Below are 17,101 nucleotides of genomic sequence, written 5' to 3' on the forward strand. Positions count from 1 at the left end.
ACACTCAAATATGCTTCTGCTTACTATGTACACTGTATGTTAAGTATTGGTTTTAGAATTTGTAACAGGGTTAACTCATGATCATAACAGAGACAGACAGGTCTGGCCAATTTCTGTTGTGAATTTGGGCAAGAATCTGTCTTCAGCGTTTCTCCTCATGAACCTTTTATACTTGTAGTTGAACAGAAATCACTTTGTACTCACGCAAATTAATTGAAATTTCAATTTCAATTTCTCATGCATGAATACTCAGTCAAAACCTCAGTCTCAAATGACTTCTGTATTATTTGTACTTCAGGAAAATCACAGTTGGTTTTACAGTAAAGGAAACATATTCCCACCCAATCTTTTATCACTTGATTCTTTCAGTGTCCAAACATCTATCAGTTTCAGTCTTGCGTATACTCAGTGATTAAACATTCACAGCCTTTGGAGGATGGAGGATTTCAAAGGGTTAATATTTTCACCACAGTCCTAAATTCTAGATTTAAGAAAGAAACAAAGTTCCCTCACAATCTCTTCAAACTTGTAATTACTCCACCCTTCAATGTTCTGAACAAAAGAGAATAAAAATCATTCATAAATCTAAGATAAATTAAATTCAAAAATAAATGTAATCTGTGCTGACATTAATACATGTGAATGTGTGTCATAACTCCTCAAGAGCCACTATTTCTTTCCTGATGTGCAGTACCCAGAAAGGATCCTCCAAAGGGGATCTGGTCAAGGCTCTACACAACAAAAGCATTGCTTGTCAGTTTTACATTCTAGACTTCTTAAAGTATAGGCCACCACTCCATGTAGCTCTTTTGGTATTTTTTTGTACCAGTGTTCATTGAAGTGTATCTGAAAACTTAACTCCTTCTGCTCCTGCATGAAACAATGAAACCCAATTTCCCTCGGGATCAATAAAGTATGTCTGTCTGTCTGTCCTCCAAAGCTCCTAGTTTACATTAAGAAAATATTCTAATTTATTTTCCCCCAGTCCAATGTGAATATGTCACACTTCCCTATGATAAACTCCATCCTTCACATCCTCCATTCAGGCTGCTTATATCCTTTTGCCGTCTTCTTTTTTTTCCCATCCATGCACTGTACAGAATCTGCTAAGTCACTCCCTGCAATGCTTGCCCTGAGGCTCTCAGATACCTTACTCTCCAACTCAACGATTTTGATCTCAGCAGCCTTCAGGGTTGCTTGCTGTTCAGTTTCCTCATTCTTCAGCTTCTTCTGCATGTTTGTCTGTCTATTCTTCAGTTCCACAGCATCGGGCCTATCCACATCTGAACCTCGTCTCTCAGACTTTGACTGAAGCAGCTGAGAAAGACAATATTCCATGAAGTTAAACTGTAGCACGTTAATCTACATTTTCAAAGAATGACTTTTAAATAATACTTGCTGTACTACCCTTTTACCATAAAACCTAAATATACACCAAAAAACTATTCTTAAAGGCGGGGCAAAGTTAAGATGGCACTAAATGGCGACTCTTTTGCTTGCATCTTCGGAAACAGTTTTATTTCTATCTTTAATATCGCTTTTTTCTCCTTTTCAAGGTTCTTTTGAAACCCTGACCTGGAGTTACACTCTGACTTTGGTTCTTTATGGGAATGGGACCCGCTCTCAGGGGCTGGGTTTGTGTGCCCAACAAGTTGTTTGTTATGTCTCCCTCTTGCTGTGAAACGGAGGCACCTCTTTTTCCCTTATTGGGGGGGGAGGGAGAGAAGAGGGAGAGGGAGAGAGGGAGAGAGGGAGAGAGAGGGAGGGAGAGGGAGAGTGAGGGAGAGAGAGGGAGCGGGAGAGGGAGAGGGAGAGGGAGAGCGGGAGGGAGAGAGAGAGAGCGAGAGAGCGAGAGAGCGAGAGAGCGAGAGAGAGAGAGAGAGAGAGAGAGAGAGAGAGAGAGAGAGAGAGAGAGAGCGAGCGAGCGAGCGCCGGCCTGTGGTACGTTGAATTATCGGGTGAATGAGTAGTTTTTGGGGCACTGCAAGTCTGTATTTTTATTGATGCTTTGCTGTAGGCTTGAGTGCTCTGTGGAGTGTGCTGATGCTTTTTTGCTTGTGAGAGTTGGGGGGGGGGTTGGTGCCTTGCTGCTACTTGTGCGTGGGAGGGGGAGTTGAGCAGGGGTTTAGGGTTCTAATGTTTTAACTGTCATTCATTCTTTGCGACACTCCTCTGTTTTTGTGGATGTCTGCGAAGAAAAAGAACTTCAGGATGTATATTGTATACTTTTCTCTGACATTAAATGCACCTATTGAAACCTATTGAAAAACACCTCAATGTAAGTGCCTATACTAAATTACCACTTGAAAATAATATCTGGCTACAAATTACTTCACCCACAATCTTTTCACAAAAAAAAGGTTTGCACTGCACCTGGATGAACATTCATATAGCTCATAATGACATAATGACAACCTTAATTTGTAAGTTCTCATCCTTATTTCAATCTTTCCATGATCCCAACTTCTTTGTAACAATCACCTGCACACTAATTTCCTTATAATTCTGTGTATAGAAGAGAATCAAAATGAATTAAGATGGGAATTTTGGGACAACTAAAATGGCATGAATTGTAATGGTCAGCATGAACTCAATGGGCCAAAGGGGCTGCCTCCTTGCTGAATCTCTATAGAGCAAAAGAGTGGAGGATCAGGCCAATGATACCAGGGCACACTGATCTACAATGGCTTCTGGTTCAGTAAAGCCGTAATTTAAAAATTTTCGTCCTTGGTTTCAATCGTTCTATGGGCTCAATTCCTGTTAGCTTTTCAAACATCTCCTTCGCAGAAATATTAACTTCCATGTAATTTCTCTAACTGTGGATTGATTCCTCGAATGGTAGGCTTGATTATATGAAGATTAGTCTGGCTAGAATATCCAGAACAAGAAGTCACAACTCTCAAGTTATAGGGTAAGAAGTTTAGAACTGAGATGAGAAATCCTTTCTTCTAAGAGTGTGGTAAACGTGTGGAATTTGTACCACAAATTACTATGGAGATAAGGTTGTTGAATATGAAATAGGTGAGAAGTTAGTAGAGCAGACTGATATTGAACATGGATGGATTAGTGCATTGAATACTCCTTTGTTAGAGCTTCTAGAGATTGATACATTTCTTTTTATGTGGGGTTTCAAGGAATTTGGGAAGAGTTCAGGAATGTAGTATGAATCAATCACACTCAAAGTGATAGGGAGAGCAGGTTTAAGTGTTAAATGGTCTGATTCCTAACCAAAATGAATTTAGATGGGAATTTATAATATATGGGAATTTATTCCAAATCCTATATTGTATCTTATCCATAAGCTGAACTACTAGCAGTAAATAAAAAGCTCTAACAAAGGAGTATTGAATGCACTAATCCATCCATGTTCAATATCAGTCTGCTCTACTAACTTCTCACCTATTTCATACATGCTGGAGCATTTTGCTCAGCTTTTTGCTCAGGGTATACTTTTGAAGTATCAGCATTACATTCTTATCTATCAACACCTTAAAAGAGAATAGGATCTCATATTGTAAGCAATCTAACCTTCAATATCACTAATACCTCATCACAGGGACAACCTAACAATGACAGCAATAGGGATATTGCAAAAGTGTGATGGAGAGAACAATGGGAAAAGTTGGAGTGCAAAAGTGCAAAAGAAAACTATCAAAAGAACATTTGAACGTTTTCATACAATTCCAACCAGTTATAGAATACAGGCTGTACCCCAGATAACAAATAGATTCTGATTTTACAGATTCCTGTAAGTCCGTAAGTACACAAATGCTACTGAATGTTGCAATGAGTGGCATTAAAAGTACATGTGACAGATACAAATGGACAAATACTAACAGTAGAGTGTGAGGAAACTAGTCCTGCTATTCAGAGGGACAAACGTTTGTACATATATCAGACCGTTGGATTTAATAACATTATGGGAGCTCCTTTATATGTCGTGGTGTCAGTAAGGAAGAGTTTATAACCTGGAGATAGCCTATAGAGTTATACTGTATGGAAACAAGCATTCAGCATACATCAAGCATTCATTTGCATTTACCCACATTAACCCTATTTTATTCATCAGTTCCTTCCAGGATCTACCACTCATCTACACTGCACAGCCATTAAAATACAAACCTGAACATCTTTGAGATGTGGGTGGAAACTAGAGCACATGGAGGAAACCATCATTGTCACAAGAAGATAGTACAAACTCCACCCAGGAACAATGGGGATCATGATTACACTCTGACTGCTGGAGCTGCAAGGCAGAACCTTTACTAACTGTACCACCCTGTCACCCAATAATGTTGAGGTTAAACCACCTCCACCCACCCTATCAAGCAGCACATCAAATCCAAAAGTTAAACTGAAGAGAACAAACTATTTGTATAAAGTTTCTCCTTGGATATCATTGTTATTTTTCATTTGTGTACTCAGATGCAGGGATAACAGGGCCCACTTTACATGCAATTCAGATTATTGATGGGTCCTCACCTGGAGTTGAAGTAACTGCTGCAGTTGATCAGTAGACAGTGATACCTGGGGGGCAAAAACATGATAAGAAAGGAGGAGAGGGGAGAGTGAAGGACAGCAAAAGAGTAAAAATGACAAAAAATGGAAAAGAGAAAGGGGAAGATGGAGGTGGTGGAAAAAGAGGAAAACAAAGATTTAATGATTTAGCTTGTAGACACCTCATTAAAACACTGAAATCCAACTGCTCCCTAGAAATAATCAAACTGACTACAAGGAGAATGGGGTACAAAGCAGATGTATAGCTGAACAGGTGACATAATTGAATATTGAAGGGAAATCCACACCAGGCTTACTTCCCTCACAGGAAAATAGCCACTCACAGGAGACCTTGCCCACGCCCAGGATTACGGCTGCACAGGTGGAAGGTCAACTGAGGAAGATCTGTACCAGCAAGGCGGCTGGACCGGATGGAGTTTCCCCACGATTACTGAGGGCCTGTGCGACTGAGCTGGGAGAACCACTACAGCGCATCTTCAACATGGGCCTGGAGCAGAGAAGAGTACCCAGACAGTGGAAAACATCCTGCATTGTCCCGGTACCGAAGAAACCACAACCAAAGGAGTTGAATGACTTCAGACCTGTTGCCTTGACGTCGCACGTGATGAAGACCATGGAGCGGCTGATAATACAGAATCTGAGGCCACAAACCAGGCACGCCCAGGATCCTCTTCAGTTTGCGTATAAGGAGAAGGTGGGAGTGGAGGATGCTATCACGTATTTGCTGCACAAATCACTCTCTCACCGAGATGGGGTCAGTTGTGCTGTGAGGATTACATTCCTTGACTTCTCTAGTGCCTTTAACACCATCCAGCCCAAGATCTTAAGGCACAAACTAACGGAGATGGGAGTAGACTCTCACATGGTGGATTGGATAGTGGACTACTTGACAGATAGACCTCAGTATGTGCGGTTGGGAGACTGTAGGTCTGACACGGTGGTCAGCAGCACAGGAGCGCCGCAGGGAACCGTACTCTCTCCGGTCCTGTTCACCCTGTACACATCAGACTTCCAATATAACTCGGAGTCCTGCCATGTGCAGAAGTTCGCTGATGACACGGCCATAGTGGGGTGTGTCAGGAATGGACAGGAGGAGGAGTATAGGAAACTGATACAGGACTTTGTGATATGGTGCAACTCAAACTACCTGCGTCTCAATATCACCAAGACCAAGGAGATGGTGGTGGACTTTAGGAGGACCAAGGAGATGGTGGTGGACTTTAGGAGATCTAGGCCTCATATGGAGCCAGTGATCATTAATGGAGAATGTGTGGAGCAGGTTAAGACCTACAAGTATCTGGGAGTACAGTTAGACGAGAAGCTAGACTGGACTGCCAACACAGATGCCTTGTGCAGGAAGGCACACAGTCGACTGTACTTCCTTAGAAGGTTGGCGTCATTCAATGTCTGTAGTGAGATGCTGAAGATGTTCTATAGGTCAGTTGTGGAGAGCGCCCTCTTCTTTGTGGTGGCGTGTTGGGGAGGAAGCATTAAGAAGAGGGACGCCTCACGTCTTAATAAGCTGGTAAGGAAGGCAGGCTCTGTCGTGGGCAAAGTACTGGAGAGTTTAACATCGGTAGCTGAGCGAAGGGCGCTGAGTAGGCTACGGTCAATTATGGAAAACTCTGAACATCCTCTACATAGCACCATCCAGAGACAGAGAAGCAGTTTCAGCGACAGGTTACTATCGATGCAATGCTCCTCAGACAGGATGAAGAGGTCAATACTTCCCAATGCCATTAGGCTTTACAATTCAACCGCCAGGACTTAAGAACTTTTTAAAAGCTATTATTAATGCTTTTTGAGATAGTGATTTAGATGCATATCATATTTTTTACTGAGTTAAGTATTGTATGTAATTAGTTTTGCTACAACAAGTGTATGGGACATTGGAAAAAAAAAGTTGAATTTCCCCATGGGGATGAATAAAGTATCTATCTATCTATCTATCTATCTAACTAATTCTGTCCAATAGGCAGAGCAAATATGGGCACGATAAGGTATAGGTGAGTTGGCTGTCCAATGTGCCACAAGGTATTTATTTTAATGTATTTAGTCCAAGCAGTAAGGCAGATGAACTCAGAGCATCGATCAGCAAAACTTAAGTATTTTTATCTCTCCACACATGCCACCTGATCAGAATTAGCAGCACATGTTGTGAAATGTGCTGTTTTGTGGCAGCAGTACATTGCAATACATAATAATAAAAACAGTATAAATTACAATAAATACAATGCCTTGACAAAGTATTCAGCCAGAACTATTTTTACAGTTTACTGTCTCATTTTCTAGATTTAAGATGTATTGAAGTAGGATTTCTTTGAGCTAATGTACAAAACATTGAGCATCATGTCAAATCAGAAGAAAAATTCCAAATCCTGTCAACAATTTACTAAAAATTAAAAACCAAAATTGCGATGTTGAAAAGGTATTCATCTCTTTTATCATTACTATAGTAACCTTACTAAGGTACAATATACGTATTACTTTACCAACTCATTCAATTTGTTGATGTAGAAAATTGGAGGATCACCTGTTTTTGATCAATTCATCAGAATACCCCCCTCTCTCTTGTAAGTTTCAACAGTATGACAGATTTTCAACAGACCAAACCAAAACTAAAACAAAAGAGCATTCAAGACAAGTCAGGTAAATGATAATAAAGAAGCACAGATCTGGGGAAGGGACCATCTCAAAGGTACTGAGCATAACTCAGAGCTCAGTGCAGTCCATGGTGAAAAAGTGGAAAAAATATGAAGTCGCAGACACACTGCCCAAGTCAGGCCGTCCCTCTAAACTTAGTCACTGGAGAAGAATAGCACTTGTAAGAGAGGCTACTGTCATGCCAATAAGTCAATCTGAGTGAGCTGCAGAAGTCAGCGTCTGCAAGTAGAGAAGATGTTCATGGCTCCACAATCTTTAATGCCTTGCACAAGAAGGGTATTTATGGAAGAGTGGCAAAAAAGAAAGCATACTCTTGCCCGTAAAGACTTTGCAAAGTGTCACTTTGGAGATCCCGTTAAGATATGGAAGAAGGTCTTGTGGTTGGATGTGAGTAAAGTGGAACTTTTTGACCTCAATACTAAGTGGTACATGTGGCGTAAATCTATTACTGCATATCAGCCAGGTAACACCATCCCTACTGTAAAGTGTAGTGGAGGTAAAGTCATGCTATGCGAATGCTTTTCAGCAGCAGGGAGCTGAAAATATGGTCAGGATTGATGGAAAGATGAATGCTGCTAAATGTAGAGAGATCCTGGAAACCTTCTAGCCTATGCCAGAAAATGAGGAGGAAGTTCGTCTTTCAAAAGGACAACGACCCAAAGCACACTGCCAGAAAAGTCATGGAATGGCCTCAAATGAAGAAAACTGATGTCCTTTCCCAGTCAGAGTCCTGCCCTTAATCCGATCAAACATCTCTGGCAAGACCTCAAGATTGCTGTTCACTGCCACTCTCCAACTAACATGCCACAGCTTAAGCAATTTGCAAGAAAGATGAGAAATCTTGCTCCATCATGTTGTGCAAAACTAATAGAGTCTTATCCAAAAAGAATACTGGCTGTAATAATTGCAAGAAGTGGTTCAATTAGTACTGAGCAAAAGGAGATGAATACTTCAGAATTACTGACATTTCAGTTTTTGAACTTTTAGTTTTTTGTTCTTTAATGTTTTTCCTGTTTTTTGGGTTCTACCGTGAAAGAAGGAGCATGTTATTTACAAATAAAATTTCTCAGTTAAATTGAGCAAAACCTATGTTTAATACTATTTTAGGTGAACAAGGAGTTGGGGATAAATACTTTTATAAGGCACTGTATATATTGTACATAAAAAACAAATACATAGTGCAAAAAGAGAGGGGAAACAAGTGAGGTAGTGCTCACGGGTTCACTGTCCTCACAGAAATTCTGAATACTTACAATATTGTTTTTTTTTTCAGATTTACAGCAGCTGCTGAGTTTTGCTTTATCAAACCTGGGAATCTGCAGAAATAAAATGATTACAGCAGTTGTCCAGACAGCAACTGCGGAGTGAACAAAACAAATTCATACCTGTATGGCAGGTAGTTTATCTTCTGGCGGATCTTGCACAGATGCTGTAGATATACAAGAATGAAAGTATGTGAGCCCCATTTAATTACAAAACTAGTGAACTTAGAAAAACATCAGGACAGCGTGCCATGGAATTTATTCCACAGCTCCTTACACTTACTTAATTACTTTACTTGATAGTACTTTGTTAGATCCTCAGTATATCTCAATACTTTAGAGACTGAAGTTACGCTTGCTAGATTCAACATATGCTGCCAGTCTCTAGCTTGACAACTTCGTCAGGAGGAAGTTAATAGCAAAGTTATGGCCATGAAGGTAACAGTCGCTAAAGGACAATAGTGACTGACTGGCACTTCCAAACAATCTGACATCTTCACAATAGCTTTTCCACATGATTTCTCCAGATACTATTGTGTAAACAAAATTCAAATTATCAAAATGCCATACTGACATTTGAAACCACATATTCTGGAGTATTCATTTTGACCTCTGATTTCTAGTTCTTATTAATGCTAACACTAGATTACCATACCCAGCTATGATCACAGCATGAGCAAGAATGACATGAAATAGAAGCGTTGGTCAGTTAGCCTCTATGGATAAAAGAACACAATTAACTGTTTCAAGTCACTGACCTTTCATCAAAACTGGGAAAAGTGAGGAACAGAAGCACTTCAAGTTCTAGGAAAGGGAAGTGTGGAAAGAGTAAAAGCAATCTATGTTACAGGATGGAGAACAAACGGTAGAAAAGCAGAATGCAATGACTTATTAATGGCAGCTCATCTTTCTGTGGGAGGTGTAACAAAAAGGAGAATAAAGGAGAGAAATGATGCCAAGGAATGCTTGAAAAGGAAACAGAGTACAGCAATTTCTAGAAATCTGAAATAAAATGTTGGGAAAGCTTAACATCTGCAGACACAGGAAATCTGGGCTAATGACTACAACCACCTCAACTTTTCCACCACTTATATTTACTTTAACCTGAACCCCTCTGAACCCACAATGGATGAAACCTAACATTATAATCAGATTTATTGACAAGGATGATACTCTAGTGCTTTATTACACCTCCTCATTCCTCCTGGACAGGACTCCACAACAAAACATCAGGTCAGTGTCTTCCAGAAGGTCATATGAGCCACTCTCCACAGCCACCAACTAGGAATCCCTCAAAAACACAAAAAGCACTTCTACCTCTTTTGTAAGCTCCACAAGCAGGATTATTCTGGTAGACTCATTGTTTCAACCTGATCATATCCCACATAATATACTTCTTCCTATCTTAACACATTTCTTTTTCCCTTCTCCTATGTCTTCTCACTTGCATCTTTTACACTGATGATGCACTCTGACACTCTGAAAGTTTCGACTTTCTAGAACCTAACAATTCACATCACCATGGCATCTAATCCTTTTGCACCTTCACTCTGGACAGAATGACCTGAGCAACATTTCTTTTAACAACTAGACCCTATCTACCACCACTCTCCTTCATCAGGTTGCAGTTGGTAATACATTCAACAACTCTTATAGGTTCCTTGATTTTCACGAGATCAAAGGGTTAGTTATGAAAATCAGTAGTTGTCTAAGCAATGCTTATTCCTTTATGAGATACATGAAGCTCTCCTTGTTTAGTCCTGTTCCAGGTATCCTCTCTCATTCTTTTCCACTACATTGATGGTTTGTGTGATGCTTCTTGCTCTCATGTAGAACTTGCATGTTTGCACCTTGCTTAAAATTTCACATAGTCCATCTCTGATTCTTTTATTCACTTCCTTGACTTCTCTATCTCTATTTCAGGGAGTAAGGCAGCAAACAATATCCATTACAAGTCTACACACTGTCACAACTATTTTACCTAAATCTCCTGCCACCCTGCTTTCTTAAGGATATCATTCCATTATTCAGCTTCTCCTGACAACTACTCTGACAGTTACACTTACCATTTCTATGCTTCTGATAAATCTTTCCTTTTCCTTAAACAAGGTTTCTCTTCCACTAAGATTAACAGGGATCTTAAGCCTCCGTCCGGGGTGGAGGGGCAGAGGGAATAGACTCCATTCAACGCTTCTCTCATGCCCTCCTCTCTTTTCTGGAGCAAGGATAAGGTTCACTTTGCCTTCAGCTTCTACACCATCAATTTCTGCATTCAGTGGATCTTAACCTGCAATTTCTAGCACTTTCAGCAAGATGTCAACACCAGACAAATCATCCCAACTCCCTCATCTGTCGAAGGGAGCATTCCTTCTACAAACTTCCTGGGTCACTCTTCCATCCCCACCAACATCCACACTCCTTCTCTTGACAGATGTCCATTGCACCTGCCTTGTTACTTCTCCATCTTCCTGGAACTTGGAGAGCCAAAGCATCTTTCCACATGAAGCAGCGATTCATCTGCAGTCTTGAAATTCAGTGTGCTACATTCATTCTCCTCTGCATTAGAGAAGTAAGCTTGCAGCAAAGGTAATCCTGAGCTTCTAGCTGCTTGATATTTGAATTCTCAATCCCATTCTCACAATGACCTCTTTCTTTGGCCACTTACACACTTCCAATGAAGCCCAGGAAAGAACTGCATCTCACTTTCTACTGGACATACTACAACCTTCCAGATTCAACAATGAATTCAACTATTTCACATAACCAGACTGTGTACCAAAGCTCAAATGCGAGGAAATCTGCAGATGCTGGAAATTCAAGCAACACACACAAAATGCTGGTGGAACACAGCAAGCCAGGCAGCATCTACAGGAAGAAGCACTGTCAACGTTTCGGGCCGAGACCCTTCGTCAGAACTGAAAGAAAAGATAGTAAGAAATTTGAAAGTAGGAAGGGGAGGGGGAAATCTAAAATGATAGGAGAAGACAGGAGGGGGTGGGGTGAAGCTAAGAGCTGGAAAAGTGATTGGCAAAAGGGATACAGAGCTGGAGAAGGGAAAGGATCATGGGACGGGAGGCGTAGGGAGAAAGAAAGGGGGAGGGGAGCACCAGGGGGAGGCGGAGAACAGGCAAAGAGTGATGGACAGAGAAAAAAAAGGGCAGGGGGAAATAATTAAATCTGGTATGGGGTAAGAAGGGGAAGAGGGGCATTAACGGAAGTTAGAGAAATCAATGTTCATGCCATCAGGTTGGAGGCTAACCAGACAGAATATAAGGTGTTGTTCCTCCAACCTGAGTGTGGCTTCATCTTGACAGTCGATGAGGCCATGGATAGACATCAAAATGAGAATGGGACGTGGAATTAAAATGTGTGGCCACTGGGAGACCCTGCTTCCTCTGGCCGACAGAGCGTAGGTGTTCAGCGAAATGGTCTCCCAGTCTGCATCGGGTCTCACCAATATACAAAAGGTCGTACCAGGAGCACTGGACGCAGTATATCACACCAGCCGACTCACAAGTGAAGTGTCACCTCACCTGGAAGGACTGTCTGGGGTCCTGAATGGTGGTGAGGGAGGAAGTGTAAGGGCAGGTGTAGCATTTGTTCCGCTTACAAGGATAAGCGCCAGGAGGGAGATCGGTGGGAAGGGATGGGGGGGGGGAAACGAATGGACAAGGGAGTTGCGTAGGGAGCGATCCCTGCAGAAAGCAGAAGGGGGGGGGGGGGGGAGGGAAAGGTGTGCTTGGTAGTGGGATCCCGTTGGAGGTGGCGGAAGTTACGGAGAATTATACATTGGACCTGGAGGCTGGTGGGGTGGTAGGTTAGGACAAGGGGAACCCTATCCCGAGTGGGGTGGCAGGCGGGTGGAGTGAGAGCAGATGTGCGCGAAATGGGAGAGATGCGTTTGAGAGCAGAGTTGATGGTGGAGGAAGGGAAGCGTCTTCGTTTAAAAAAGGAAGACATCTCCTTCGTCCTAGAATGAAAAGCCTCATCCTGAGAGCAGATGCGGCAAAGATGGAGGAACTGCGAGAAGAGGATGGCATTTTTGCAAGAGACAGGGTGGGAAGAGGAATAGTCCAGGTAGCTGTGAGAGTCAGTAGGCTTATAGTAGATATCAGTAGATAAGCCATCTCCAGATATGGAGACAGAAAGATCAAGAAAGGGGAGGAAGGTGTTGGAAATGGACCAGGTAAATTTGAGGGCAGGGTGAAAGTTGGAGGCAAAGTTAATGAAGTCAACGAGCTCAGCATGAGCGCAGGAGGCAGCGCCAATGCAGTCGTTAATGTAGCAAAAGAAAAGAGGGGGACGGATACACGTATAGGCTTGGAACATGGACTGTTCCACAAAGCCAACAAAAAGGCAGGCATAGCTGGGAGGAAGTGGGAGGAGCCAAAGGAGAAATTATTGAGAGTAAGAACTAATTCCGCTAGACGGAGGAGAGTGGTGGTAGAGAGGAACTGGTTAGGTCTGGAATCCAAAAAGAAGCAGAGAGCTTTGAGACCCTCCTGGTGAGGGATGGACATATATAGGGACTGGACGTCCATGATGAAAATAAGGCGGTGGAGGCCAGGGAACTTAAAATCATTGAAAAAATTCAAAGCATGAGAAGTGTCACGAACATAGGTGGGAAGGGATTGAACAAGGGGGGATAAAGCAGTGTCAAGGTATGGAGAAATGAGTTCGGTGGGGCAGGAGCAAGCTGAGACAATGGGTCTACTTGGACAGGCAGATTTGTGGATCTTGGGTAGGAGGTAGAAACGGGAAGTGCGGGATGTGGGAACTATGAGGTTGGTGGCAGTGGATGGAAGATCCCCAGAGCTGATAAGGTTGGTGATGGTGTGGGAGACAGTGGCCTGGTGCTCTTTAGTGGGGTCATGATCGAGGGGTTAATAAGAGGAGGTATCAGCGAGTTGTCGCTGTGCCTCGGCAAGGTAGAACACAGTACGCCAGTCTACAACAGCACCCCACTTATCAGTGTGTTTTATAGTGAGGTTGGGATTGGTGTGGATGGAGTGGAGAGCAGAGCGTTTGGAAGGAGTGAGGTTGGAATTGGAATAAAGTATGATGAAGTCGAGACAGTTGATGTCCCGTCGGCAATTAGCAATAAAGAGATCCAGAGCAGGCAGAAGACCAGAGCGGGGTGTCCATTAATGCCCCTCCTTCCTTTCTTATCCCATCCCTGATTTATTTATTTCCCCCCTCCCCTTTTTTTCTCTCTCTGCCCATCACTCTGCCTGTTCTCCATCTCCCTCTGGTGCTCCCCTCCCCCTTTCTTTCTCCCTAGGCCTCCCATCCCATGATCCTTTCCCTTCTCCAGCTCTGTATCCCTTTTGCCAATCACTTTCCAGCTCTTAGCTTCGCCCCACCCTGTCCTGTCTTCTCCTATCATTTTGGATTTCCCGCTTCCCCTCCTACTTTCAAATCTCTTACTATCTTTTCTTTCAGTTAGTCCAAACGAAGGGTCTCAGCCAGAAACATCGACAGTGCTTCTTCCTGTAGATGCTGCCTGCCCTGCTGCGTTCCACCAGCATTTTGTGTGTGTTGCTTGTGTATCAAAGCTGTCTGGTTCTATGTAAGGCAAGCACTCTGTAACCAGAAGCAGGAGCTCTATGAGCCCCTTTAGTCATCCAACAAGTCTTGGCCTCAGAACTACTATCCTGCTCTTTCATCATACCCATCAACTTTAAAGTGTCTGTCATTCTCTACCTTGAATATATTCTAAAGTTTTTATTCTTCCCCCTCCCCAAATATCTGACTTTCTAGTATCCTCTTTAGTTTTAGATTTCCAATAACTGCTGTATTCTGTATCACTCTGTTCCAGTCTTTTTCTCTTTCTGCTTCCATTTCTACAGACAGATAAGTTATTAACAAGTCATCAATTTACCAGTTTTAACTCAGTGGCCACTTTATGAGGAGCACCTGTACACCTGCTTGTTAATACAAATATCTAATCAGCTAATCATGTGGCAGCAACTCAATGCACAAAAGAATGCAGACATGGTCAAGAGGTTCAGACCAAACATCAGAATGGGGAAGAAATGTGATCTAAGTGACTTTGACTATTGGTGCCAGTAGGGGTGGTTAGAGTATCTCAGAACCTGCTGATCTCTTGGGATTTTCACACACAAGTTTCTAGGGGAGTTTACAGAGAAAAGTACAAAAAACAAAGAAAAACATCCAGTAAGCTGCATTCTGTAGGCAAAAATGCCTTGTTAATGAGAGAGGTCAGAAGAGAATGGTCAGACTGGAATCAACCATATGTTATAACAGTGGTGGGCAGAAGACCATCTCTAAATGTACAATACATCAAACTTTTAAGTGGGTGGACTACAGCAGCAGAAGATCACAAACATACAGCCAATGGCCACTTTATTAGATATAGGAGGTACCTAATAAAGTGGCCACTGAGTATGTCATTCATTTTCTTTTGGACTGCTCACTACAACAGACACACTTTTTGCTCCCTCCACTATTCTGCTTCTCTACCACTCAAAACATGCCTATTTTCTAATGTTTCTCAGTTCTGGTGAAAGGCAAGTAAGATGAAATGTTAATTTTGCTTCTCCCTCCATGGGATACTGCCTGACTTGCTGAGCATATCAAGAAATTTCAGCCTTTTTTTTAGATTTCCAGCATCTACAGTTTTATTGCTTTCCAGTTAGCTTTCCTCATTTTTCTTGACGTTACTGGATAAATTGAAGCACAAGAAGTGCTTATTCAGGAACATCTATATATGTAGCTAATTCTTCAGTGCTTCAAACCACAATTGTAATGTTAACAGCAACTCACCAGACATGTCTGTGTTTTTGACGATGGAATCTTTCCAAGAATCAGACAAAACTGGTGGAATAGCCTGCTTTTGTGAAATCTCTTTTGAAAATGACAACCTGTTAAGTAAAGATGAAAAGAGCTTTGGAAAATGCATACAGCACATGCATACCCAAGCATAGAGAAGACAAATATCCTGAATGCACGTACATGCACTATGTAATAGGATGTACACAACTGTGTGGTTTATACAGAGTTAAAGGAACAGATCATTTTCAAAGTTTTATTTTGATTACTTATATGGCTGTTTCTACACATAAAGGGACAAACAAATGTTTCACATACCGAGGATCTACATGATCATTAAGAGCTGTCGGTTCTATTACTACAGCGAGTGATGACTCTCCATGTGCATCTGGCATTCCACTTTGTTTGCTATAACAAAATAAATTCATCAGTTCAATGGGACAGGAAACATGGATCAGAAAGATATCAGAGTCATGTTCTTGGAAGTAAGAATTTACTTAATGGCTTCTACTTGTCTCTCTTCTTGTGAAGTCTACAACTTCAAAACCTCCCTATGACATTTAATACAATAAAATTAAAGCCTGAGGAACACTTCTTAAAAAATTAACTATCATTAATATACTTTTTACCCTCTGTTTCCCCACCACTTTAAGACTTTTACAAGATATCCATTCTATACACTCCTTCCACGGAAGATTCACACATTATATTAAGTATTTAGCATTATTCACTAGTTCCCTACCAGGTCCCTCTTTGGTTGTTCTCCAAAATTGCTCCTAAATTTCAGGCTCTCCCTACTGAGGCTATTTTTCTTCTCATCTCAGTGTTAATTTCTGCATTCATCCATTTTAAACACATTTAATTCTTGCCTATCTAAATCATCTTAAAATACTTGCTAAATCAGTATCTTTAAATATTTCAGCATTAACTTTCTTTTTATACCTTACTCCACTGGATTGCCTTTGTAGGTCAGTCCTTTCTGACGGCAGCCTGATGATACATGCATTCCACATTACTAGCACTGTTGCAGCCAGGAACACCTGAACTACTAAACAGCAGGAAAACCTGCTCTAGTAGTGTGTCTAGTCAAATAGTTTTAAATGTTGATAGCTTTGATTTCTTAATCCAAGCACGTTCTTACCATATGCCTGCCACTCTATCAACTTCATCACTCAACGTCAAAGGATGAGATTCTGAAGCCTGAGACCTTTGAGATAGTATCGTCTTCAACCAATCATCCTTCACTACATCAGCTTCGTCAGTCTTTGAGTTGGAATGTGAAGATCTGACTGGCGTCTTCTCATTTGGCTTTGGTGCAGATGGGGGACGCCCGGCTGAGTGCGGCCTTTTACTTTGGTCATGGCTGGCTGAAAGATTGGAATCAGACATAGCTTTGAAAAACATTGACCTTTTCTGCACTTCCTTGGCTGAGGTTTGATTATCCAAATCAGGAACATCATCGTCTTTCAGGCCCAGCCAGTCAGCAGCTCCCTTATTTCCCTGTGCTTGCATTGGGGTTACTGACGGTGTGGTTGTTTTGGGTTTCTGATCAATTTTGGATTTTCTTTCTCCCTCTGGGCTAAATCTGAAAACAGAGAGAGTTAAGAATGAAAGAAAACACAAATGATTCATATTGATCATGGCGAATGCAAAACAAAACTATTATTACAACTTCACCCTTATTACACTTCAAATGCTCCACCCTTCTCCACCTGTCCCTTTAATGTATGCTGTAGCTGATCAAAATCTCCTCACAAGATGGAAAGCAATAACTAAGTAATAAAGATCAAGAATAAAGTTAAACATGAGACATTGCTTAGATATGATTACAATAATAACTTCCAGGATTTAAAATTCAAAGCCCT

At 41.6% G+C, this 17,101-nt stretch overlaps 1 protein-coding gene across 9 annotated transcripts in view; it reads right to left on the reverse strand.

Moving 5' to 3' along the window:
• Positions 1-17,101, reverse strand: part of LOC140714956 (fas-binding factor 1 homolog) — a 156,804-nt gene that overhangs the window by 73,509 nt on the left and 66,194 nt on the right. For all 9 annotated transcript variants that reach the window (XR_012096038.1, XR_012096037.1, XM_073026650.1 and 6 more), the window contains 6 exons: positions 16,378-16,821; positions 15,555-15,644; positions 15,231-15,328; positions 8,568-8,611; positions 4,483-4,527; positions 1,150-1,317 (listed from right to left, as the gene is read on the reverse strand). Coding sequence is in view for 7 of the 9 variants with exons in the window: in XM_073026650.1 (XP_072882751.1) it covers positions 1,150-1,317; positions 4,483-4,527; positions 8,568-8,611; positions 15,231-15,328; positions 15,555-15,644; positions 16,378-16,821 (889 nt within the window). In the remaining 2 variants the exon portion in view is untranslated. The remainder of the gene's footprint in view (positions 1-1,149; positions 1,318-4,482; positions 4,528-8,567; positions 8,612-15,230; positions 15,329-15,554; positions 15,645-16,377; positions 16,822-17,101) is intronic.

This window comes from Hemitrygon akajei, chromosome 22, assembly GCF_048418815.1.
Source record: "Hemitrygon akajei chromosome 22, sHemAka1.3, whole genome shotgun sequence".
Classification (NCBI taxonomy): domain Eukaryota; kingdom Metazoa; phylum Chordata; class Chondrichthyes; order Myliobatiformes; family Dasyatidae; genus Hemitrygon; species Hemitrygon akajei.